This window comes from Mastigoproctus giganteus, chromosome 10 (assembly GCF_048544385.1).
Source record: "Mastigoproctus giganteus isolate SK-2022 chromosome 10, ASM4854438v1, whole genome shotgun sequence".
NCBI lineage: Eukaryota > Metazoa > Arthropoda > Arachnida > Uropygi > Thelyphonidae > Mastigoproctus > Mastigoproctus giganteus.
In genome coordinates this window covers 132,554,997-132,581,870 of record NC_143584.1, presented here as the reverse complement: position 1 = coordinate 132,581,870, position 26,874 = coordinate 132,554,997, and the positions used below count along the sequence as shown (strand labels likewise).

General features: G+C 36.0%; 1 protein-coding gene across 6 annotated transcripts in view; it reads left to right on the top strand.

Annotated features, from left to right (window-relative positions):
- The window catches only part of LOC150079291 (intermembrane lipid transfer protein VPS13D-like), a 1,618,665-nt gene that overhangs the window by 641,131 nt on the left and 950,660 nt on the right, over positions 1-26,874 (top strand). For all 6 annotated transcript variants that reach the window (XM_090383928.1, XM_090383929.1, XM_090383926.1 and 3 more), the window contains 2 exons: positions 1,111-1,307; positions 20,300-20,483. In XM_090383928.1, coding sequence (XP_090240054.1) covers positions 1,111-1,307; positions 20,300-20,483 — 381 coding nt within the window. The remainder of the gene's footprint in view (positions 1-1,110; positions 1,308-20,299; positions 20,484-26,874) is intronic.

Sequence of the window (26,874 nt, the reverse complement as noted above, 5' to 3'; positions counted from 1 at the left end):
GTTAGTGTTTTAGCTCATTAAGTTGTTAGGTGATATTGAGAAAGGCTAAATCCCTTAACCAGTACTGGTCAGATAACTTACCATTAAATTTCCTGTGAGGAAAATCCAGATTTTATGGGAAAGTACAGAAAACCATTAGAGTAAGTTCTTTTTACTTCCACTGTATTTTTCTGCTGTGTAATACATCTTCATACTTTCCTTTAGTTTCTAATAAAAATGCTAGAATTGTTTATGATTTAGTGCAGATTTTTTAATTAAATTTACATTTGATACAACAATATCCATTACACGTTGTTCCCAATTCATGCTTTACATTAAATTGAATTTATTGTTCTTCCAAAGTTAACTCAAATTTAGTGAAACCCAGTAGATGGCATCAGGTCCAAATTGCATGAAATATCACTATAAACACAGATGAAACCAACCCAAATAAGGTGACCAATAATAAACAAAAAATAAATAAAATAGTCTGATCATTGCATTCCATCTGTTTGGAAGGCCACAAGGCTAGCATTCGCTAGTGAATCATTGAATTTTGAATATTAAGCAAACCATTGGATTGTCAACCTGACAGCTATGCTAATTCACCTGCCAAGGCAATAGCTTTGAATACTGGGTTCCTTATGCAGTGAAAAATTATAGTATAACAGAGTATAACACTCCCATTGCAACACCAAACCTGTGACATAGAGTAACAATTAAATAAGAATAGGCCCAAAAGAAATTGAACTGTAGCTATATAGAAGTAATTGACATTTTTGTAAGTTTATATTATTTGGTATTCTTTATTAATTGGCATTTTTTAAAAAAGTATTTCAGGAGTGCATTCCTTTGGCAGAACCCTTTATCTTGATTTATTTTTTGCTGTAGTTATATAATGTGGTTTACTTTCAGTTTGCCACTTATTTGGCCTGTCATATTTTTATTTTATATTCTGATTATATATAGTTATATATTACTATTAGTGTATGATATTATTTGTTGGTATGCCTATTTTTATAAATCTTGTTGGCAATATTGTATAGTTTTGTGTGAGTTGTAGAAATATGTTAATTCATTACACATTCACTTCTGTAACAGTTTTTAATATTTCATTTGGTTTTATTTTAGGACTACTTTCAGCCCGCAGAAGAATTCCCTCAAAAATTAAAGAAAGTAATGATTATCCAAGTACACCACCCCCATCCCCTTCTGGACATCATTTATCATATTCAGGATATTCATATGCAGCACAAGACATGTTAGTAAATATTAATATTTTGCTCATAGGGAAACAGTCTCCAAAATTCATCTCAAAATACAATTCAGTGAGTATATTATTTGTACTGTATTACAAAAAAATTGATATTAATATAAAATAGTTTCCTGTTCAGAAAAACTTGTTCTTTTCCAAACACTGAAAACTGATCTCTATTGTTATAGTACAAGGTCATTTGAATGGTGTGCAACATATAATATACTTGTTGTCCCAAAAGTAGTGAACCAATTTTAGATTGAGATATTTCTTAAACTATAGTGATCAGTCTTTTATTTTTGTTGCAGAATTGGAGTTTTAAAAGGATTAGGTGGAATAACGAAGAATGCACTGCCATTATCTTAGCATTGTGAAATCTCGATGTGCATACAGGTGAAAATTTAACGTTCACAAATCTCCTTCAAAATGTGATAAAACTGTGTTGACCAGTTTCTTGCTTGTGGAAATGTAGGTAACAAACCATGCTCTGGACATCCATGATCTTTATGTAATAAAGAAGAATTGAAGCAGCCTGTAGGTCATTGTTATACAGTCCACAGAGATCAGTATGAGGTCAGTCTCAAGAAATTTCCATGACTAGATCATCTTTGCACAGAATTTTTACCAAGTACAGTAAACCCCCGCTATTCGCGGTATCTGTATTTGCGGTTTTGCGTATTCGCGATCGCCGATTTAATATAAAATGAAACCTAAAAAAATGTGAATTTTAAAGCACCGTGAATATTTTCCGCCATAAAAAAACATGGGCGTAGCTAAAATTATCTTTCCCGGTCAAAACAGCGCTCAGTGGGTAGGGGGAGAGGGGTGACAAAATCACGAGCGTGGATGTTCAATTTATAAGCATATAAATTAAAAGCAAACGACGAAACCTTCCATGACAAGCGCATAACACATCCTTGTTCAGTATGTGTTATGCGCTTGTCATGGAAGGTTTCGTTGTTTGCTTTTAATTTATATGCTTATAAATTGAATAAATTTATCAATTTATATGCTTACAAAATGATAAATCTACCGTTTTGCAGTGTAAAACAGACTTTTTCGAGTGTGTTAACGGAAGAAAGTGACTTTATTGTGGACAAGTTCTTTCTAACCACTACAAAATTATGGCTACGAATAACAAGAGAAATGTGAAAATATCAAAGAAGGTGATGATGACATTAGCGAATAAAATTTCTAATGGTGAAAGTGTCTCCTCAGTGGCAAAACATTATAAAATCAAGAGTCAACAGTAAGATCAATCAAAAAATCGGAAAGAAAAATCCGCCGTAGTGTCCATGAAAACGCGCTAATTGCTTCAAAAATTTTCTCTGTAACTTGTGATGTAAAATTAGAAAAAATAGAAAAGGCTTTAAATCTGTGGATAGAAGACCGAACTCAAAATAAAATTCCGTTAAGTTCACTCATCATTCGTGAAAAGGCAAAACTCCTTTATCAACACTTTAGCGAAACTGGTAATAGCACTGGCGGGTAAGTTATTTTTGCTAGCAAAGGCGCTGGTTTGAAAGATTTGTTTGAAATTTCTAATAAATATTACATTTAATATTAAATTGTTTCTTATTTTCATATCAATGCCATATGCATGCATTTCACTATGTACATAGTCATATTATGAAGGTACATATAATACATACATAGACAAAATTTTAGACTAGTTTTTCTTATATATTTCATACTTTGGAACCCTTTATTACTATGGGAGCCATAACTCAGTATTCGCGTTTTCGGTATTCGCGACATTTCTCAGGAGCATAACCCCCGCGAATAGCTGGGGTTTACTGTACATACACTCATATCCTTACAAGATTAGCTAGAAAAAGCAAAACTATGAGAGGTGTATTATGGCCACAGAAGCCAATGCACAAACAACTAGCAAATAGCAACAACCACCTTACAAGATTCAATTCGTGCAGCAATTATTGCCTACCAACCATTCAAAAAGGGTACAGTTTGAAAATGAATTCCTGGCCCCTAAAAGAAGGACCAGATTTTTTCAAAAAACTTTTGATGAATGATAAGACACACTTCCACTTAAGTGTGTTTGTAAACAAACAAAACTGTTGTTTTTGTGCACAAGAACAAATTTTTAAATTGTTGAAGGAAATACTGTTACTGGTGAATGGTAGTGCTAAATGCTAATAACTTTTCTGAAGCCATCGGTGGATAATAAAAACAGGGAGGAAACATAGTTCCAGCAAGATGGAGTAACAAGTCACACATCCAAAGAAACGATGGCATTGTTTTGAGAAATGTTCCGAGATCATTTGATATTACAATTTGGAAACATTTAGCCTCTAAGATTTCCTGATCTCACAGTCCCAGAATATTTCCTCTAGGGCTTTCTCAAGGAATGAGTGTACTTTAACAAACTGAAAATAATTATGGCTCTCAAGGAAAAATAATTCAGAAAATAATTTAGGAACTGTCAGTAGAACTTCTTGAGAAAGTGATGGCAAGTGTTGTGCCCTTCGTACTACAGTACAGATATCAGAGACGCAGGCATCTGCCTAATGTAATATTTCATACATAAATCTCCAAAGTGTGTACTGTCAGTAAACATAGTAAAATTTGTCTTGTATCATACCATGTTCTTTCACAATCTTTAAAACAAATAGCTGTATTAGTGTTAGGACACCCTATATTTTCACTGTAATTTCAGTTTTTTCCTGAATGCAAGCTTGAACTATTTCATAGCAAACATATTTGATATTTCTGTTTTGCTATTGGTTTTTAAGTTTTTCTGTGTAGCATTTTTAGTATTTATTACGTCTTTTTTCATGTAACCCCAAGAAAAAAAATAAATAAATAAAATAAAATGAAAAATAAAAATTGCTGTCACTCTTACAGTGGAGTATCCTTCATTTTTTACTCAGTTTGACCTTTTTTTACTCAGTTTTACTCAGTAGATGGGCTGAGAGGTGGCAACTGAAGTTTAACATTGGCAAATGACAAGTACTGCATATGTGAAGCATTAATCCCAGTGAAATGTACCAACGGGGTGGTATTACAGTCAGGGTAGTGGAAAATGAAATAGACCTGGGGATAATTGTACAGGCAGATATGAAGTTTTCTGAGCAATGCAGACGGTCTGCAAGAGTAGCTCATGGTTTCTTGTCAATGATATACAGGAATTTTTCTAGCAGGGATAAGGAGGTGATTATCCCCTTGTATAAGGCAATGATCAGGCCACACCTTGAGTACTGTATACAGGTCTGGAGGCCTCATTTTAAGGAGGATGTAGAGCTGTTAGAATGAATAGGGAAATGAGATTGATGAACAGAACAAAGGGTTGCTCTTACGAAGAAAGGCTTAAGTTTTGCAAATTACAGTGTCTGGAGTCTAGGCACATGCGATGTGATCTGATTAAGGTATATAAAGCCTGGAATGGTTTGAGCATGCTCAATGCTGATGGGATTCTTCCTCTTGCTCACAATAATTGCCTGAGAGGGCATAAATTCAAATTGAGGAAACACAGTTGTAGGATAGATGTGTGGAAGTTTGCCTTTAACCAGCGGTTGATTGATTGCTGGAACAAACTTCCATCTGTTCGTTGTAGCAGTTTATAGCTTATACAGATTCAAAGCAGAACTAAACAAACATTTGGAGCAGGTAGATGACTGAAATGAGAATGGCATGTTTTTTTTTTTTTTTTTTTTTTTTTTTTTTGGCTGAGGCTATATAAGTTTGCTTTCTTGCATCATGTACCCATGCTAATACTAATCCAGGGATGTCAATGGTGTGTGTGGGAAATTACAATCTCGGAAAACACAAATGTGTATTTTATAGTCTTCATTCACATAATTTTCACTTTTTTTTTTTTTTCCTAGTATTTATCTTAGCACTCTGAGTTATTCAAGTCCAGAGGGCAGGATTGTCTATTTTTACCCTAATATCTTATCTAATTTTGTCTCCTGTTAATAAAAATGCCATACAGTAGCCTGTGACTATACCACACAACAGTTACACAAAACAAACAAATAAAATTGAGAAAAAATATATATATATATACACTGTGCTACCACTTTATTAGGTACACCCCTGCTGTACACACACAAATGGTTTTTCCCACAATGTTGCAAATCACATGACCACAGTTCTGGATATAAATGCAGCAGAACAACTTTCTAGTATCAGTTAAGCGTACAAAAATGTAGCAAGAATGGAGAAAAGAAGTGATCTAATGGACTTCGAATGTGGCATGGTACTAGGTACAAGACATGCTGGACAAAAAAAATCTCTGAAACGGCAGTTCTCCTGAACGTTTCATGGACCACAGTTTCAAGGGTGTATCGAGAATGGTGCAATGAACAGAAAACATTCTCTCAATGGCACTCCTTTGGAAGAAAATCGCTTTTTGATAGAGAGGTCAGAAGGGGATGGCTAAAATTGTGCAAGCAAACAGATGGGCCACCATGTTGCACATCATGTCAAAATACAACCTTGGTGCGTAGAAAACAAAATATCGCGTCTGAATGCCACATCGTACCTAAACATCGTTGATGATGAAGTGCATCCATTCTTGTTGACAGTTCATCCTCAGTCAGATGGTTACTTCCAGCAGGATAATGTGTCAGTACACAAAGCCCGAATCACTATGGAATGGTTCCAGGAACACGACAATGACTTTGCTTTGCTGCAGTGGCCCGCTCAATTCCTTGAATCTTAATCCTATTGAACATCTTTGGGAAGAGCTGGAAAGGGCTGTTCGCTGCAGGCCTACACCTCCGTTGAATCTCAAGGAACTGCGTGACACACTCATGTCTGCATAGCACTCCATTCCTGCACAACGTTTTCAGTACCTTGTTCAATCCATGCCTAGACAAATGCAGGCTGTTTTGAAGGCTAAAGGAGGCTCAACATGCTACTAGATAGGTGTATCTAATAAAGTGGCTGCATAGTGTATATATACACTGGTGTTCAAAGAAAGTGCATCACCCTTAAAATTGTAATTGTCGTCCGAATAACGTAAGTATATGGCAATATTTTTTACAGATTGCATCAGATAAGTTTGACACACATAGGTGATGACATAATATTGCTTCAGCTGTTACTTTCAGCTATATAAGCACGCTCTTCAAGAGTTAGTCATTCCTTACTTGTGTCAGGATGTAAGTCATTCCTTACTTATCAGAATGTAAGTCATTCCTTACTTACAGGTGCAGTTGACACCATGAAGAAAGAGTGCTATTGTTGCTTTATGTGAGGAAGGATGTTCTTCCCATCATATTGCTTACAGAATGTCTTGTAATCAGTTCTTCTCATCATATTGCTTACAGAATGTCTTGTAATCAGTCAACAGTGAGTAGATTTCTTACCAAACTCAAGAATACTGGTTCTGCTGATAGGAAAAGGAACTGGACGCAAACGAGTCTACGCCAAAACAGGTTTGCATTTTGAAGCACTTATGCCTTAAAAACTGTAAAGCTTCTTTGTCTGAGCTCAAAATAGAATTGGAAGAACATACAGGAGTGTAAGAAAGTGCAGAAACAGTCAGAAGATGCCTCTTCAAATATGGACTTGTAGCCCATCATGCTAAGAAGAAGCCCCTCATCACACAAAAAATGTAAAAGGCCGGATTAATTTGGTGTAAGGAGCATGTCAAATGGACCCCCGAGTAGTGGAAGTCAGTTATTTTCTTGGATGAGAAGAACTTCAACTTGCATGGCTCTGATGGGAGACAAATGGTTCGCCGTAGACAGGGTGAAGGATACCATTCGTACTGTATGGGGTCTACAGTGAAATTCCCTACCAGCCCAAATGATATGGGGGTGCATTTCATATCTCGGAGTAGGTCACCTGCAGTTTATAAAATGTTCCATAAATGCCAATGGATACCTGGCTACATCGGAAGGCAAATTGCTGCCACCCATTAGAGACCATTTTAACCTGCCAAGTAACTGCGTCTTTCAGGACGACTGCTCATTGTTATTGGTGAAAAGTGTAAGTAGGCACTTCTGTAGTTACTTTAGCTTCATTTCTGCAATAGAGGTTCAACAGTAATGTGTTTACATTTGTAACAGGTGAAAAAATGGTTGGAAAGAATGGTCCATTACAACTCTTAGCTGACCAAGAAATAGTACAGACCTGAATCCTATAGAGAACTGTTGGCATCGTGTGGAATCTGCAGTCGCCAGAAACCAAAGACCCTTCGTGAACTTCAGGAAGCCATAATTCGTGTTTGGAACCACGAACTATCAGTTGATTATCTTCAGAAATTGAACTTGCCAATGCTGCAATGGTGTGCTGCTATCATCAGGGCCAGAGGTGGTTCAACTAAATATTAGTTTGCACCTGTTGAATTTTTCATTTTGTTTTCCATTTAAAATGATAAACTGAAGCAAATTGAGGGCTTCTGATAACATTTAAACCATAATTGTCGTGTTTACCAAAACTGTTGTATAAAGGTTGCAAATGCTCATTTTGGAATATTTTTAGAGCACCTGTCAAATATTACTTACCTTTGCTTTAACTATTAATATCTTTTGTTTATATTTCTATTTGTGATGCTAGTCATTAGTGTAACATACCATCACGAAAAAGGATTAGAAATCTGAAATTCCTAGGTGATGCACTTTCTTTGAACTCCAGTGTATATACATACCGGGTGGTTATAGAATGAAGGGATCCTCTTATCATGAGAGGCTTAAGTTCTGCAAATTGCAGTGGCTGGAGACTAGGCATCTGCGGAGTGATCTAATTGAGGTGTATAAGGCCTTGAATGGGTTGAGCATGCTGAATTCTGATGGGATCCTTCCACTTGTTCAGATTACGAACCTAAGGGGGCATAAATTCAAATTAAGAAAAGACAAATGTAGAATAGATGTGCGGAAATTTGCCTTTAACCAGCGGGTGGTTAATTGCTGAACAAACTTCCATCTGTCATTGTGGAAGTTGATAAGTTGAATAAATTTAAGGAGGAACTGGCATTTGGTGGAGGGAATGGTGTGATTTTTTTTTTGGCTGATGCTGCATAACCTCATACACTTGCTTTCTTGCATCACATGCCACTACTACTACTACTACTACCTTTCTAGACAGTTCAGGCGAATTTTTAAAAATACTGATATTACACTCACATTTTCTACATACAATAAATTAGGATCCATGTTCAACTCTTATAAAGAAACCTACAAATACCAAATCAGTGATATGAACGATATAGTATATTTAATTGAAAGCCAACAAAAATGTAATGCATGTTATATCCGAAGCACCACTTCAAAATACGGCTCTACAACAACATCAAACACACGAGCATTCTGCCGTTATAATAGTTTTAGAACCGGACAATCAAATACAGAAATCACGTTACACGTACAATCCCATAACCACACCCGTCTAGTAGATTCAGCAGTTCCCATTATTAAATTAAAATCCAGTTTCAGAATTTACCAGTATGAAACCCTAATCATAGAATGGTTGCGACATCATTCTAAATTTGATGTATTAAATGCAAAACTACCATATAATCTCTGCCCGGCCTGGAATCTTATGCACCTGAGATTCCCGCATGCATAAAAGAGCATCACGCAACTTAAGAGTTCTTTATATTCACGCCCCCCCCTCTCTCTCTCTCTCTCTCTCTCTCTCTCTCTCTTTTTTATTACCAACTGAAGATGGTAATACGAAAGCCAATCGTTACGGCTATTGGTCTCTGTGATTACATTCTCAAGTTTCAATATTTTCAATTCATTTCATGACAACCAAGGATGAAGACGTGCCCTTCTATTTCCTTGAGCGCATTTTAATTCCGTTCAAAACAATTAATCTCACCCATATTAACCTCAATTTTAGCCAATTCCCACTCCACTTATTCTAAATCCAAGTGCAGTTTAAGTACTAAAAATTAAGCTATTGCTACCATTTATTAAGTCAATTGAATTGGTACTTTAAGGAATCCTAAAATTCATCTAATAAAATCAACAAGCATTGTTAGTGAAATTATGTAGATAGGGAAAGAAGTGGTAGTTATGGCTCTGAAAAATAGGCTACTTTTCCATTGTTAGGTGGCAGTAATCAAAATTATTCTAATCTATATCTAATTATGGTAACCTTTTGTAGAAAAAAGTCAAATCAAAAGCAGCTTGTTTTCATTGCCAAAATTAAGCATCTTCTGATTGACCTGAAAGCATGCAGGATTCCTTCAAGAAACTATCTCACACTTAGTAAATAACACTGATGTGCATGTTATGGTAGGCCTAAAAACAGGCATGAAAAGGGTATATTAAAAGAGGAGCTTGAGAACTTTGATCTAATAGGCTGTACACATTAACTTATTAAATTGTGTGATGAAAAGGGATCCTCTGAAAGTGAATGAATATTTGTTGGATATTTATTACTATCTAGAAATAAGGAGAAGAAGGAAATTCTAAAAAAGGGAAGATAGATTTAAACAATTTCAACTAATGTATATCTAGTGTGTGAACATTTTTTAATGTGTGCATGTATTGTCCTTCAGTGATTACATGTGTAATTAGGCTGATAGGACAGTGGCAATCTCTGTTGAGTCTGTTTAAAGAAGATTTAAGAAGTGGTGAAAAAGTAATGATTGGCACTGAGTTATGTCAGAGAAATATTCTCCCCCTTGACCCTTGCACAATCTGTCCAGGGCCGAATTGATTGACAAGGCTCTTCTCATATACTCCCTCCTATCGTGTTTGGGCAGAATTGCAGACACTTTCAAATTAAACCCTAATTCACGCCTTTTTTTCAGCTACTTTTTATGGACTAATAACATTAGTCCACGAAGAGCAGCACCCATTGATTACCACCCTCTGTCTTCTCCCACCTAACCAACCTTTTATCCATTGTAGCAACTTATTCTTAATACCATTCTGCTCCAATTTGTACAATAATCTTCCATGTGCAACAGTGTCAAAAGCTTTCCTGAAATCCAAATATATGATATCAAAATTATTTTTTGCATCCAGTTCCTATGTAACCACATCATAATAACCAATCAAATTTGTCAGACAAGACCTTACCTTAACAAACCCATGCTGTGTTTGAATTATTGCTGCAGTCTTGTCTAGATGATCCTGCAATGCATCTTTAACCAGTGACTCCATTATTTTACCATGTCATATGAACTAATGAGACATGTGGCAGAAAAGAAATATGGATGGGATACATATAAATTAATAGGTGATACAGAAGCCTATGATAGATATAAGCTGGTCTGTAACCAAATCACAACAGAGGTTAGTCAGGCAGAGGCAAATTACGAGAAATATTTGGCAAATGATGCAAAGAAAAACAGCAAAGAGTTCTTTACTTATGTAAACTCTAGAAGGGAGAGGAGGAATCAGATTTGTGCACTGGATATCGATGGTTAAACTGTTGATGATCCTAATCAGGTTGCTAACAAACTAAATGAGTATTTTTCTTCTACATTCACACATGAGGAGTTATTCAGGGAGTGGAATGCCAGTGGTGAATTAAACTGTGGCAGTGAGCTAGATGATTTTGTGTTCTAACTGAGAAAAAATGGGTGAGGGGAGAAATTGTTGAAGATAAACATAAGAAAGGCACCTGGGGTGGATGGAATCTTATCAAATTATATTAAAGGAGGCAGCAAAGGAAGTAAGCAAACATTTAGCTATAATTATGAGAGCTTCCTTTCAGTCAGGGAAGGTGCCCTTGGAATGGAAATGTGCAAATGTGACCCCAATTCACAAGGAGGATCAAAGGGAGACACGGGTAATTACATACCTGTTAGTTTAACTTCTGTTCCAGGGAAATTAATATAGGCACTGGTTAAAGAAGCATTGCAGGATCACTTCGACAAGACTGCAGTAATAGTTCAGATGCAGCATGGATTTGTTAAGGGAAAGTCTTTTCTGAACAATTTGATTGGATACTATGATGTTGTCACAAAGGAATTGGATGCAGGGAATAACTTTGATATTATATATTTAGATCTTAGAATGGCTTTTGATACTGTTGCACATGGAAGACTGCTGTGTGGCATTGGAGGCAAATTGCTGCTATGGATAAGGGGATGATTGAGTGTAAGTAGACAGAGTGGTAATCAGTGGACACTGCTCTTCTTGGACTAATGTTATTAGCAGAGTTCCTCAGAGTTCAGTGTTGGGTCCATTGTTGTTTTCTGTATTAATTAATGATATTGATTATGGTATATCAGGCAAACTTGGTCCAAGTTTGCAGATGATACGAAGGTTGGGAGGGTTGTTAATGACAGTACACTGCTGCAACAGATTATTGAAAAGGTGAGCAGATGGGCTGAGAGATGGCAACTGAAGTTTAACATTGACAAATGAAAAGTACTGCCTATGGGAAGCATAAATCCCAGAGAAATGTACCAACTGGGTGGTATTACACTCAGTGTAGTGGAAAATGAAATAGACCTGGGGATAATTGTACAGGCAGATATGAAATATTCTGAGCAGTGCAGACTGTCTGCAAGAGTAGCTGATAGTGTCTTGTCAGTGATATACAGGAATTTTCTAGCAGGGAAAAGGAGGTGATTATCCCCTTATATAAGGCAATGGTCAGGCCATACCTTGGGTACTGTATACAGGTCTGGAGGCCTCGTTGTAAGGTGGATGTAGAGCTGCTGGAGCGAGTGCAGAGAAGGGCAACAAGATTAGTCAATGGAACCAATGGTTGCTCTTACGAAGAAAGGCTTAAGTTTTGCAAATTATAGTCTGGAGACTAGCCACCTGCGAGGTAATTTGATCAAGGTTTATAAAGGGTTGAATAGTTTGAGCATTCTCAGTGCTAATGGGATTCTTCCTGTTGCTCAGAATAATCGCCTGAGAGAGCATAAATTCAAATTGAGGGAAGACAGTTGTAGGATAGTTGTGCAGAAGTTTGCCTTTAGTGAGCGTGTGGTTGATTGCTGGAAGAATCTTCCATCTGTTGTTGTAGAAGTTGATAGCTTAAATAGATTCAAGGCAGAACTAGGTAAACATTTGGAGCGAGTGTATGGTGAAATTAGAAGTGATTTTTTTTTTGTTTTGGCTGATGCTACAAGGGTGGTTCAATAAAGAATCGCATTGACCTAGCTGCAGATGTGCTAGCCTGTTGATTCTTGGCAAAGGTTTTAGTCCTTCTTTACGTAGCCACCATGCAGATTTATACATTTTTTCCATCGATGTATGAGGCTACGGATACCATTTTTGTAGAAGTCGTGAGGTTGGTCTTTGAACCATGACTCTACTGCAGAAATGAGAATCTCATTGTCAGACATTCCCCCGAGGAAATGGGTTCCTCGAAGAAATGATTTGATGGAAGGAAACAAGAAGTCCGATGGTGCAAGATCTTGTGAGTAGGCTGGATGGGGCAGTATTTCATATCCACAATTGGCCACTTGTGTTGTTGCAATTTTAGAAGTGTGAATTGGGGCATTGTCTTGAAACATTCTCACACCTTTGGACAGCATGCCATACCTACATGTTTTGATTTTCTCCTGTAAATTTGTGAGTAATTTGGCATAATAGGCACCTATAATTGTTCTACATTTCTGCAGATAATCAGTTATTATTACACCTTTCTCATCCCAAAACAGTCAGCAAGATCTTTCCTGATGATGCTTTGACCCTTGCCTTCTTGGTGAGTGGGGAACCATGATGTCGCCATTCCGTGGAGTGCTTTTTACTTTCAGAGTTGAAATGGTGTATCCAACTTTTATCCTGAGTGACGAGAGAAAATGTCTTCCTCCTTTTTTTGGCACTGGGCTAAGAAACCTTGTGATTTCTGTTGTCGATCAGCCTTCTGGAAACCAGTCAATAATCAGGGAATCTATCTTGCACTCAATTTCCATAAATGGTGTTTGTCATGAAGGACTGATTCAACAGAGCCCACACTAATCTTCACCTCCTGGGACAATTCATGCACAGATATCCGGGGATCTTCCATGATTAACGACTCCACTTTTCTGATTGTGCTGTCATCAATAGGTAAATGGGGACGACCTGAAATGGGCTCAGATTCTACCAACGTCCGACCACACCTAAACTATGCCAGTGCCTGTGCTTCACAATGCTATAGGATGTGTCTTCATCCTTATATACAGCAGTCATCTCCTCGTGGATTTCTTTAGGTGATTTCCCCTTCAAGAACAGATACTGGATTACAGCTCTGGCTTCAACTTTGTCCATGATGCTACTTTGTCACATGTTCCGCTCTGTAAGAGAAAAACAAATTAAGACACAGGCTGAAATTTTACACCTTTAGTACAGAGATATGTATGATGCTACACACAAAATATCATGATTCTGCGATATGTGGAAGTAGGTGAGGGCGATTCTTTATTGAACCACCCTTGTATATAAGCTTGCTTTTTTGCCTCGTTTGCCTTTGCTAATGCTCAAATCTAGTTCATGAAACAAAAGTTTTGAAAGACAAACTGAGGAATTCAAGTAAAAGTGCTTCCAAATTGTAAACTTCTGGGAAAAGGAACCCTGAACAAGACAAGTAAGCTGATAATTCTAGGCATGTTATCCTCATTCATGCAGAAAGTCTCTTCATGTTTCTCTCTTCTGGCTTAATAGAGCAATTTGCTTGTTTGTTGTAAATGTTATGCCAGCATTTTAAGATCCAAACATACCTATGCAATTTAGTACACCTTACATCCATGTACTGACGTCATTACTTCTAGATGTTTTGAAGAATGTTATGTTCAAATTTATTTTAGCAACATTTTTCAAATCTATCTCTTCCATTTTGTAAATTGATTACCATACCAAATTATACCAAAAAGATAATTCTAACTTAGGGGGGAGGGGAACAGGTATTCTGTGTGTTATCAGACACTCAATCTAAAACACTGATGGATCCAATTTCATTCTATTACAGAAGATTTAGGAGAAGTCCGCTTGGCCTGCCACCCTAAAATCCACTCATGGACACCTCGATGGTAAGCCCTGTTATGTCACTTAGGTGGCAACGAACATGTAGAGTGGTTCTCTTCAAGATGCCTGGTCAGCGTGAAGAGGAAAAGACCAAACCCTCCAACACATGACAGCATGACGAAACAAATGGCCCTTAGTCCGCAGCGGCTCTCACGCCCCCTCTTACGGCAGCGAGAGGATCAGAGTAAAAGCAGATGGTGCTAAGAATCTCTGGGTACGACCAGGCTGCCATGCATACAAACTGAATTTGGGCTGTTACAACGTAAGATTGCTCATCGGTGAAGACAGGATTTTAGAACTGGAAAAGGAATTAGAAAATGTGAATTGGAATAGCATCGATTTGGCTGAAAGAAGAAGAAGAAATGAATCACTTATAAGTTTATCAAGTGGAAATCTGCTGTACACCAATGGAAACAGTGAAAGGAGCGAAGGTGGAGTTGGCTTTCTGGTCCATAAAGATATGAAAAACAGCATTTTGGAATTCAACAGTACATCACCAAGGGTGTCATGACTAATACTCAAAATTTCTAAGAGGTACAAGCTAAAGGTTCTAATGATTTATGCACCAACATCGAGCCATGATGATGATGAAGAGGTTGAAAAAATGTACACCGAAATTGAGTTTTCTAGATGAGCAGAAAACCCACTACACTATCATTATGGGGGATTTCGATGCTAAGGTTGGAAAAAGACAAAACAGTGCAGAAAGGGGAACTATAGGAAATTTTGTAATTGGTGAAAGAAATAAGAGGTGAAAGACTTGTGGAATTTGCAGAATGTCGAGGATTGTTGGTAACGAACACTTTTTCAAGGAAAGGGTGAACAGGAAGTGGACATGGAAGAGTCCAAATGGATTAACAACTAATGAAATCGGCTTCATTCTCACTAACAGAAGATATATCGTGAATGATGTTACCGTCCTGAACAACGTAAATGTTGGATGTGGTCACAGAATGGTAAGATGCACACTTGATATAGATGTAAGAAAAGAAAGAAAAAAAACTGACTCGAGTAAATAATATGAGGGTCTTTGAGATAACAGAAGAGGAGAAAATGCAGTATGTACTGGAACTTAAGAACAAGTTTGAGTTTCTGCAGACAGCTCAGGACCAAGATATCCACGAGGAATATCACAACATTCTGGAAGTGATAAAGCCCAAGAAACCTATAGGTAAAAAGAAATCCAAAAAAGAAAAAATTAGTCAAGAACCATTTGTCATGATGAACCGAAGGCGAAAAATGAAGAGCAAGATAAACACCGACAAGGAGAAAATTGAGTATACTGAGTTATGCAAAGCCATTAGAAAGAGACTCAGAGAGGACATAAGAAGATTTAACACAAGAAAAGTAAAACAATCATTAAGGGAAAACAAAGGACTTAAATCAGCAGCCATGAGCAGTAATACAGAAAGACAAATGATACTGAAACTGAAGAATAGCAATGGTGAATTTATAAATAGCAGAGAAGGCATAATTCATATAGCAGAAGACTACTATAGAGAATTATACAAGGAGCGAGGGAATGATGCCAGCAGTGGGGAAGATGGAATGCAAATTAGTAATATGTATGACTTACCCAATTTTCTTCCTGATGTGGTGGAACATGCATTGAAGAAAATGAAGACTCAGAAAACTCCAGGTGAAGATGAAGTTACTGTAGAGTTGTTAAAATTTGGAAGGAAGAGACATGACACAAAAACTGGCACAACTCATCACAAAATGCATTAGAAAAGGAGTGGAATAATGCAATTATAGTTTAGCTGCATTCGAAAGGGGATAAATCAGAAATTGGAAATTATAGACCAACTATCTTGTTATCCCACATCCACAAGTTGTTCACAAGGGTCATTACTAACAGATTAGAAAGAATACTTGATGAGGAGCAAGCTGGCTTTAGGACAGGATTCTCAACTATGGATCACAGCTAATGGAGAAAGCAAATGAATATAAAACACCATTATGCCTGACATTTGTGGATTATGAAAAGGCATTTGACTCCATACAGCATAAAGGAATGTTTCGGGCACTGGAAAGACAAGGCATAGATACTCCATATATTATGATATTGAAGAAAATATTAGAGAACGCTACCTCCTTTATTAGACTAGACAAAGACAGTAGCAAATTTAAAATTGAGAAAGGAGTTCGACAAGGAGACACAATATCTCTGAAGTTGTTTACTGCTGCCCTTGTGGAAGCTTTCAGAAGATTAGACTGTCGCAGAAAGGAGTCAGTGTGAATGGAGAGTACCTAAACCATTTATGGTTTGCAGATGACATTGTGGTCGTAAGCCACAATCCCAAAGAATTAGAGGAAAATCTTAATCAGTTAAAACAAAAGTAATGATGAACAAGTATGCCACAGAAAGGGACATAATGATTGAATGAGCTGTAATTGAAAAGGTGGAGTCATATACTTACCTTGGGCATGTTATTAGCTGTAATAATGATAAATGGCTGGAAGTCAAGAGAAGAATAAATTTTGGATGGATAGCATTCAGGAAATATAGTCACATACTTGAGGAGCAATATCTCAGTTTGTCTGAAACGTAAAATAATGAACCAATGTATACTCCCCACCATGACTTATGGAAGTGAAACTTGGGCACTCACCAAAAGAATGGAAGAGAAGCTGAGAACTACACAGCGAAGAATGGAACAAATTATATTGGGAATCAGACTGTTAGATAAGAAGAGAAACACATGGATTAGGTAGCAAATTCAAATAAAGGACATTCTTATCAAAACTAAAGAACTAAAATGGTCTTGGGTAGGACACATAGCTTGAAGACATGATGACAGATGGACTAAGAAAATAACAGGATGGTGCCCAAGAGGAGCTAGAAAAAACCTGGAAGACAACGGCAGAGACGGATAGATGAAATTCATGAGTTTGTGGTTAGTAAATGGGTGGCCATTGCAGAAAACAGAAGGAACTAGAAAGTTGCTGGAGAGGCCTTCATCCTGCAGTGGATTGAAAATGGTTGATGATGATAGTAGTTATAAAAATTTATTTGTATGACCAAGTCAGAACAAGTGCACATGGAAGCTTGAAATATAACAAGTTATCTGAGTAATGCTTGGTATTTTAACAATTCCTTGTAGATATGCTGAGTGTGAGAGAATATTCTGCCAGATTAGAAAAACAAAATCTGAGTTCAGATTTCTTTTTGTTGAATTTTTTGGAAATGCTCCTGATATTTACGTCATATTTGCATTTCTTTATGTACTTGTTGAAGAAGGAGTTCGTTACTCCGAAAGCTACTTGTCGTATTAAAACGTTAAATTTAGTTAGCTACTGCTTCCACTGGCCCTGCTGTATTCTCTTCTTCTAAACCATGGAAACCAGTGCCACAGGCCCATTCTCTTTCTTAAATAATTTCCCTTATTTGTGTCAGCATTTCTTGTTAATGTTAGATTTGAGAAGTTTGTGCTATTGTTTTCTTCATTTTCTATTGTGAATTGTAGCCTTTCATCTATTTCAACAATTTTATTTATGGTGTCTGGTTTTCCTATAAGCAGACAATCATTAATGTATTCCATAGAATTTAAGGGTTGGGGAAGAGTACTTGGATGTGATATGAATCTCTATTTCCAAGAGGTAAAATTTGGGGAGATGTCCACTTATAGTACTTTCCATTGGTACCCCAAACACTTGTTGGTAAAAGACTCCTTCATGGTGAAATAATTGGCAGATAACAGTATTTTAATAAGTTTATGTCAGTGATTTCTAATTTGGTTCTGTTTTTTAGTGTGGGATCATTGCATAACAAATGTTCCATAGCCTTCACTGCTTTTTGTGGATGTACATTTGGAGATAGTAATTTTATGTCAAAGGAATATAATTTTTCATCGGGTTCCAATTTTTTATTGTGACTGATGAAAATTGGTGTTCCGTATTCTTTATGCGATATTTGTAATGATTCATTAAAGGTTTAAGTAAGTCAACTACAAATTTGGCCAAGTTTGCTGGACAAGTTTTTGAAACTTACTATAGGTCTTGATGGTTTGTTGAGTTTGTGTAACTTAACGGCACCAAAGATATAGTGCGAACGTGTTGATTTGGCTAAGAGATGTGTGTACAAATTGCTATGGACGTTAATGGTTTGTTGAGTTTGAGTAACTTTATGACACAAAAGATATAGGGTGAACATGTAAGAGATCTGTGTGCAAATTGCTTGTGATGTTTTCTTTGCCGGTGGGCAGGAGCATCAGTGCATAGCACATGCTTCTTGATTAGACTGGGGTTTGAGACCATAAGCCACCAAATAAGGAGGATTCGGAAAGGTCAGGGAATGACCACCGCATATCCCCAGAGCAATATGGCCTTAGTTGCTAATGCTCCTAAAAACTAAATAACAACAACATCTTTTCTTTGGACCATAATCTTTTTAATTCTTTTTCGATTTTTGGTCTGATGGTGGGAATAGGATTTTTTTCTAGTTTTTGATATGTATCAGTGTTGTTTAGGAGGTTTGTTAGTTTGTTGTCATAATTGGATTTGTTTATTATTACTATTGAGTCGCCCTTGTCTGCCTTTAGCATTAGTAGAGGCATTTGATGCAAGAAAGCAAGCTTATGCAGCATCAGCCAAAAAAAAAAAAAAAAAAACACACTTCCACTTCACCCCTCTGTTCGTTCAAAATACCTGTCCAGCTGAGCCATAAACTTATTTAGGCTATCAACTTCCACGACAAGGGATGGAAGTCTGTTCCACCAACCAACCACCCGCTGGCTAAAGGCAAATTTCCGCACGTCTATCCTACATCTGTCCTTCCTCAATTTGAATTTATGCCCTCTCAGGTGATTATTCTGAGCTAGAGGAAGAATCCCATCAGCATTGAGCATGCTCAAACCATTCAAGGCTTTATACACCTCTATCAGATCACCTCGCTGGTGCCTAGTCTCCAGACACTGTAATTTGCAAAACTTAAGCCTTTCTTCGTAAGAGCACCCCTTTGTTCCATTCACTAATCTTGTTGCCCTTTTGGATGATGATGTTTTTATTTGTGGCTAATTTTTTGATGCACTGAAACTCTTCGTTTGAAAGGTTACGAGTAAGATTTGGTTTTTTATATATTACATTATTTATTTGCTTAATTAAATTTTTTCTATTACTGTGACTATGTAATCCTGTTTGGATACCTATCACATAGTAGTTGTATGGGATCTTTTTTGGGGTCACACTGTAATGGACACATTTATGTGGAGGAGATTGTTCTTATTTTATTAAGTTATAGTTGGAAAGATTGGTTAGGAAATCACCATTTGCAGGACCTGTTTGGTGCATTCCTACAGATTCTGGTCCCTGCACCTTTAAAAGGGAGAACCATTTTTTTCTCATGTCTTGCTGTAAGTATGAAATTTTATTCTATCTTGTAGATGGTGGGAGAAGGCATTCCACAAGTGATTTTGTCAATTTTTGACTCAGTGAATATAGTGCAGAAGGTTTCCCTTTGTGTGGATCCCTTGTTTTAGTGCATGTTTTACTATAGATATGGCGGCTCTTTTGAACTTTCTTCTAAAATTTCTATAGTTTGCTTGTATTTTTATTTGCCAAATTTCGGAATAATTTGTGAATGTATGCATTTTTTAGGAAAACTATGTGCATTTTTTGTTGGAAATACTTTATTAAAGTTACTTCATATAGGTTAAAATGTTCAGGTAATGGAGGTTGTACGCTTTTGAAATTTAACAATGGATTATTCACTGATGCATTTGTCCGCCACATTTTAGTGGTTATGAAACATCAAATATTAGCAACTCTCGATCACAGATTGTCTGTCCAACATGTCTAGTAAAGTTTCGAGACAACAGGTTTCCCATAACGTTTTTGTACAATGTCAATGTCTCACAGAATGATTGTGAATGGTGAGTAGATTTGTCCTTGATTTTGTTGCTAATTGGAGCAACTGGGCTATTTTCTTTGTTTTAATTTTCTTTTATTTTTCCATCGTTTGTTGTATTTTGGAATGCATTTATTTAATTTTATTTTATTTTCAGCCTTAGATTGTTTCCATAGAAACAGGATGCAAAATGACACAAATTCTTATATTTTTGACATAAATCTCACTAAAAGAATTTGATGACTATTTACACCACTAAATTTTAAACTGAATTACATTTTAAACAAATATATACCTGAATGATTATTTATAAGTTGTGTTTTTCAGACAAATCGCCACATAAATATAGATTTCAACTGTTTGGATACAATAATAAACCTTCATACTTGGGTGATGGTTTTGGATTTCTTTGATATTGGATCCCAAATGCCAGTGGTCTCGCAGCATAAGACTTCATCCTACCACTGTATGGCCATATTAAATGATGGTGTGAATAATATTAACAGACAGGGTGAGTTATATTAAATATAATACTATGTAAAATTGTTTTAATTCTTGAATTGTATAAAATGTTTTGTTAGGATAAAGGCTATTCTTTGCTTAGAAAAGCTTAACTGATTTATTATTTTATAAATGGTTGTACAACAGAATAAAATAAGATTGGCTGTTTATAATGCATAATGATGCATGATTTTGTAGGTTTCATGTTGCATAGTTATGGTCTTGTTTAGCAATAAACAGTTCCTGGAAATGCTTTTGTTAGAATTAATATGAACAGTGATGCATGAAAGCCATGCATCTTATTTTGTAACACTTAACAAAAAAAAAAAAAATATGGGGAAAAAAAAATCTTCAGATTGCATCCAAGTACAGTGGCTTCTCAATTTACCCAAGGGTTATGTTTCAGAGAGTCTTGCAGAATTTAAATTCACGCATAATGTAAATGATCACTAAAATATGCAATAATAGGTCTATGAGGATACCTCTCGCATCTAGCTAAGATTCCCCTACCAGTACATACCATTCATTTTCTTTGGTTGGAAGACTGGGCACTCCAAAGATTCATCTTTATTTATTTATTTTATTTTATTTAATTTTTTTTGTATAGTAAGAAAAATCATGTTCACTATAACCAACATGTACAATACAAACAACAATTGAGAGTGAGAGAGAGATTGGAGTGGAGGATGGCCTTAGGCAAATCGATGTGAGGGATCATCATAGTCAGCTTCCATTCCCTCTGGTTAGCGTAACACTCCCACCACCACCAGATTGGTAGTGGTAGGTGTGTTACGCTAACCCAGGAAGTATAGGGTTCACTTGACTGCTCCCATGAGTTCTTGAAAAATGAATCCTAGTTAGTTGTTTTGCATGTTGCGTCTTCTCACGCTACGACTCATAGTAGCAACCAAGTTCTAGCATAACTTTATTGCACTTTAGAGCTTCGTTCAAGATTAGGGTCTTCATTACTAACAGATTTAGGCCTTCATCTATAAGATTTAATGCTTTCAATATTCCTTTTACTGTCAGGCTTCTTCTGTAATCATTCTTCCATTCTTCTTCTTCTTCAACCTCTGGGCTTTCGCTCCCTTCTGCCTCCTCCTCTTGAATGTGATGCTTCTTCAGTGCAAACAAATCTTCATTTGACAATTCTTGATGTGAATCAATTAAATATAGACATCAGTTCCGTCACACTTCAGTGTGAACCCTATCTTTTTAGTGAGTTTCACATATTTGTCTTTAGTTTGTGCATAATCTTCATCGGTATGAGAGCTTTTAAAGAGCTACTAAGATCTGGTCATAACTTATGCCATGAACTTTGAATAGTTACGTGGAACTTCATGCCATGCAGCACCAGTGAATTTAAAGCATCTTTTATATTGTTGAAGACTTGCCAGTATTGCTGCATACTCATTTGTTCATGGTCGGTCTTGTCAATTAGATCAGCCAGAATACGCTATAAATACTGATCCTTAAAAGATTTAATCACATGTTGATCCTTAGGCTGGAGTATTCAGGTTCTATTTGCCAGGAAAAAAAACAATGTCTGATGTCTGTTCTAATATAAATCTTAGAACAGACATCAACAATACTACTTGGATAGCTTCTGGCATTATCAAGAATAAGTAAGATGTTGAATGCAATTCCTCCTGCCTTTCAATATACTTCTAATTCTGGTTGTACTGAGATCCTAGTTAATGTCTGAAAATTACAGCAGTCATCCACCCTGTAGGGTTTGAGTAGCAGTACAAGGACATGTACTCCCTCTCAAATCCTGAGTAGCAGTACATGCCTGTACTGCTACTCAAACACTATCAAAACCCTCATACTTGTACTTAAGGGCATGAGGGTTTTGATAGTGGTAAATTTTCACAGGCTTCAGTTTAGGATCAAACAAAAGTGTTAGTCGATCTTTTGCCACCTTAAAGCCAGGTGCAGTCTTTTCAGCAATGGAAATATAAGTGCGATCAGGCATTTTTTTTTTCCAATATAAACCTGTTTTGTCAAGGTTGAATATCTGTTTGGGTATGTACTTCCCCTCTTCTAAGATCGCCTTCAGTTTCACATGGAATGCATCTGCAGCATTTTTATCAGCTGACACAGCTTCTCTACATGTTTTCACATTATGAAAACCATACCATTTACAAAAATTCGCAAACCAACTTGGACTTGCCGAAAAGGGCTTAACTTCCCCATCCTCACGTTCTTTTAAATCATCATAAAGGCTATGAGTGTTCTTTTGCATTTGTGCTAGGCTAATGTTAGCATGTGTTTTATTTTGGTGACTCATGCATGTAGCATTCATTTTTTCCATGCATTCCATCAAACTTGACCAAGCATATAGTGACTTTTGTGCAGTTAAGGACACATCATTTTTAAAACTTTCTTTAGTTTTATCAGCACTATCTCATATTGTACGCTCACTCAGACTTAGAGCATGTTTAATGTATGCCATGCTCTCACCTCGTTTGTAGCACTTAACCATTTCCAGTTTTATTTCAGGCAAAATTGATTTCGTTGATCTCTTACCATCACTTTCACTAGTACTATGAGGATGCTTTCTAGTCATAAGGGTAATAATAAAAACAAAATAAGTAAAAATAAGCACAAAAGAAAAAAGTATGCACTTCCAATAGATGAGCAATTGACAGTCTTTGGCAAAACAAAATGAGAAAATGGTGGGCCATGGTGCTGTCCTTTCATGGCACTTTCTGGAAATATGGTCACTGCACATAGTTTTAAATTTGTGTAATTTACATATGCTTAAATTAAGAAGTCATGGTGTTTGTCTAGCATATCTTAAATTTTAACAAACTCTTTAGTTCAAGCAAAAAAGGTTATAGATTCTCAGCAGTTAATAACCCTTTTTATAAAATTGAATTTCTTATAATGCCATCTCATCTATCACAGCAAGGTTGCTGTAATATAAAGATATTTCTTAGGATGTTTCTGATATTTCTTAATTACAGCAAAGTCTCTATCATTAAGAAACAGCTGAAACAGCATTCTTCCCCCTTCCCCAAAAGGGGAAAAAAATCTGTACACCCTACTCGAGATCCCCATCAGTAGTTCATTCAAAGCAGTTGTCAATTTTAACACCACATGTGTGTTGCTTTATTTAATCAGCACTTTATCTGTAGTAGTATTATCCTACCAATCACAAGTTATTGCACTTATTAGAAACATTTATGTGGATCCATATCATATGAAAGTCTAAATGGACCATATCAAGATTATTCTTTTCATCCATTTATTTTGTGACAACCTCAGAATACAATTTCAGATTCATTAGGCATAGTATTCCCCTTCAGCTGATTCAAGCTTTCTTTTATGTATAATTCCATTTTTGTCCAGTTACCTGTAATTTATCCACATTCACGTACTTGATAATTTTCTCTGCCACAAATTTTACAGGTGCCTCCGTAGCGGTGGGAAGGAGCAACAGTGCATAGCACAGGCTTCTTGATTAGACCGGGGTTCGAGCCCGTCGCCACCAAATACGGAGGATGTGGAAAGGTCAGGGAATGATCACCGCATATCCCGGAGCAATATGGCCTTAGTTGCTAATGCTCCTAAAAACCAAATAACTAACTAACTAACAAATTTTACAGGTCATCTGTGTGGTTATTTGAAATGAATATATATATATCTCGTGTGAACCATCTTTGTAAATTGGAGAGATAGGTTATATAATAAAGTCACAATGAATATGTTGGGATTTCGTTAAATCAAGGCATGCACCCATTATAACCTTGCTACTTCCTTTGATATAAAGATAATTGCATTGCCTTCTCTTTCCATTTTTTATATTCAATTTGACATTTATTTTATATTCATGATAATTACTCCTATTTTCTATGATCACGTAGTTGTCTAGTTCCCAATATCTTTTATCTAGATGTGTGCTGCCAAATTTAAAAGATTACACATATATGAATATTATTGCAGAAAATTTATATAGCTAAAGATTATCTATTGTATTGTAGTAAGATTTAATATCAGCATACATTATTTTACATAATAACCTTCAATCCATGATAATGTTATGTGCCTTTGTGCTTGTTCCTTGATATCAGAGAAGGAACTATTCTTCGGGGCCAAAAAATAAAAAAATAAATGAAAGACAACAAGGAAGATATAGACATTATTTGCTATTGTAATTTCATGCTAATTAGCTTGTTTACTTTACTTTATCAAATAGTTCTGCAATAGTCTGAAGCACATTGTTGCCCGTCTGATACACACGTGTTTAAAAGTAACTGAAATGGCATTTGCTGACACATGGTACTAATAGTAGTAGGAGTAGTAGCCAGAGAGCTAAAAGAGAAATGAATGGAAATTTGATGTAGCTAATTAAAGTGAACAGCATTATTTTCATAATACTTTTGACTCTAATTAGTACAGTATTATCATAAAATGAATACAGTTTAGTTCTAGGATGTTAAAGTATTTACATCAAGAAGATATTCTCATATATGAATGAATTCCTGGGGGGGGGAGGTATCAGAATTAAATTTAATGCCAATAATTGCTAGATTTTAAGTGCCATAGAATACTTGATGAATGTTGATGAAACAACGTTGGAGGCAACTGTAAGCAAATTAATATTTTTCCTTTGCAACATTGGTATAGTTATTAAGAAAGATTTGATCCAATCAGCACAGCATGAAATTGTTTTTTAAGTGATTGCTGTTGCCAAGTTAGTTGGCTCAAACTCAATACATAAATACATTGGCTAGAATCCTGTGTAATTCTAATGATAACAGAGGTTTGATTGGAACAATTATTTTAAAAGAGCTTGCACTTATTGCTTTTTTTGTCTCATGAAACAGTTATATATTAATATAGCCATAGACTCTTGGAAGCAAATTGTTAGGTACAGAAAGGTTGAGAACTATTTATTTATTTTGAAACCGACTGTATCTTTAATTCAAGGGGAACACATTGATTCATTCACAACTTGGTTGAATGCAACTTTAAGAAATAGATTTAGAACCTGGAACTTTGGGTTCCACTAATAAGTTACTTATTAGTTAAATGGGTTAACTTGATCAACCAACTTAACTGAGTTTAGCTTTGCTGGTCAAAGTTAAATGGGTTTGGTGTAGTTGGTTATAACCGTTAAGTTTTGGTTTAGTTCACAACAGATTGACTGCCTGGTGACAGTATGGTTCATTTACTACTTCTTGTGCCCCTCTAGCAAAGAGTGGCACAAGCAGTAGTAAATAATTTTTAACTAATGATTACAAGTACTAATTAACTTTTTGCTCTATTCTTTTAGTTGCAAATTATTTGTTCCATTGAAAGACTACTCCAAGTATTCATAAATAAAATAGAATTATGGATTAATGATTTTTTATGAATTTAACACTGTTATATACTGCATTGAATAGATAGTTCAACTGCAACGAGTAAAAAAAGGTAAAAAAGGATACAAGGGGTATCCAGGTGGCAAGGAAAAAATTTTAAACTGGAATTTTAAAAATTTTAGAAATAAATAAATAATGAGATGCCTGAACCTATGCAGGGAAGCAATGCAGTAAGATTTCCTGCTTAAAGCTGGTGCAACTGCTACTGAAAAACCCCTACATCATCTATCCAATTGCAAATGTGAACCAAACAAGAAACAGAAAACATAAAAAGGTTAAAAAAAAAAAAAAAAAAAAAAAAAAGGTAGATATCTCTATAATGTCATCAGCTGCTGACATGATCAAGATATCGGAAATGTGGTTCCATTCAGATTTATGGGATCAAAAATTTGAATAATGAGCACAATATGTACAGGGAGGACAGACAGAACATGAGGGTGAGGGTGGGAATCATTCTCTTGGTGAAGAAGTGCACACACAGTTGATCTGGGCTGTCAGTGTAATATTGAGTTTGATGTATAAGCTTCGAGAATACAAAATGAAAATAGGCAAATGTTATTGGCCAAATGACTGTGAATATGATGAACAATATCAGCAAGTAGACAAATAGAGTGTACAGAAACCTTCATTGGGGTGCTAAATCAGAATGGCTTATAATGGGGGATTTTCTTGTTCCCAGATTGACTGAAAATTGTGGATTGGTCACTCACATAGTAAGTGACCTTTTCTGGATTAATTGGATGACGATTTTCTTTGCTACCACGTTAAAGAGGCAACAATAAAAAAAATAGTACTCTTTGAGTAGTGATATGATTATCATCGGTGACTCTTCATGCATTAAGATTTTTCAGCTAAAGGAACCACTACATGGCTGTGGTATCAGTTTTAAATTTCTTTTCAATTGGACCAAATGGTGTTAATAAACAATTGCAAATTGAAAAAAATGAGTTGTTCAAGGAAGTAATTTTAAAAGCTGCTAAGCTTTTTATATCAGCAAGATATTGTTCAAGGTGTAGATATAGTTAGGTATGA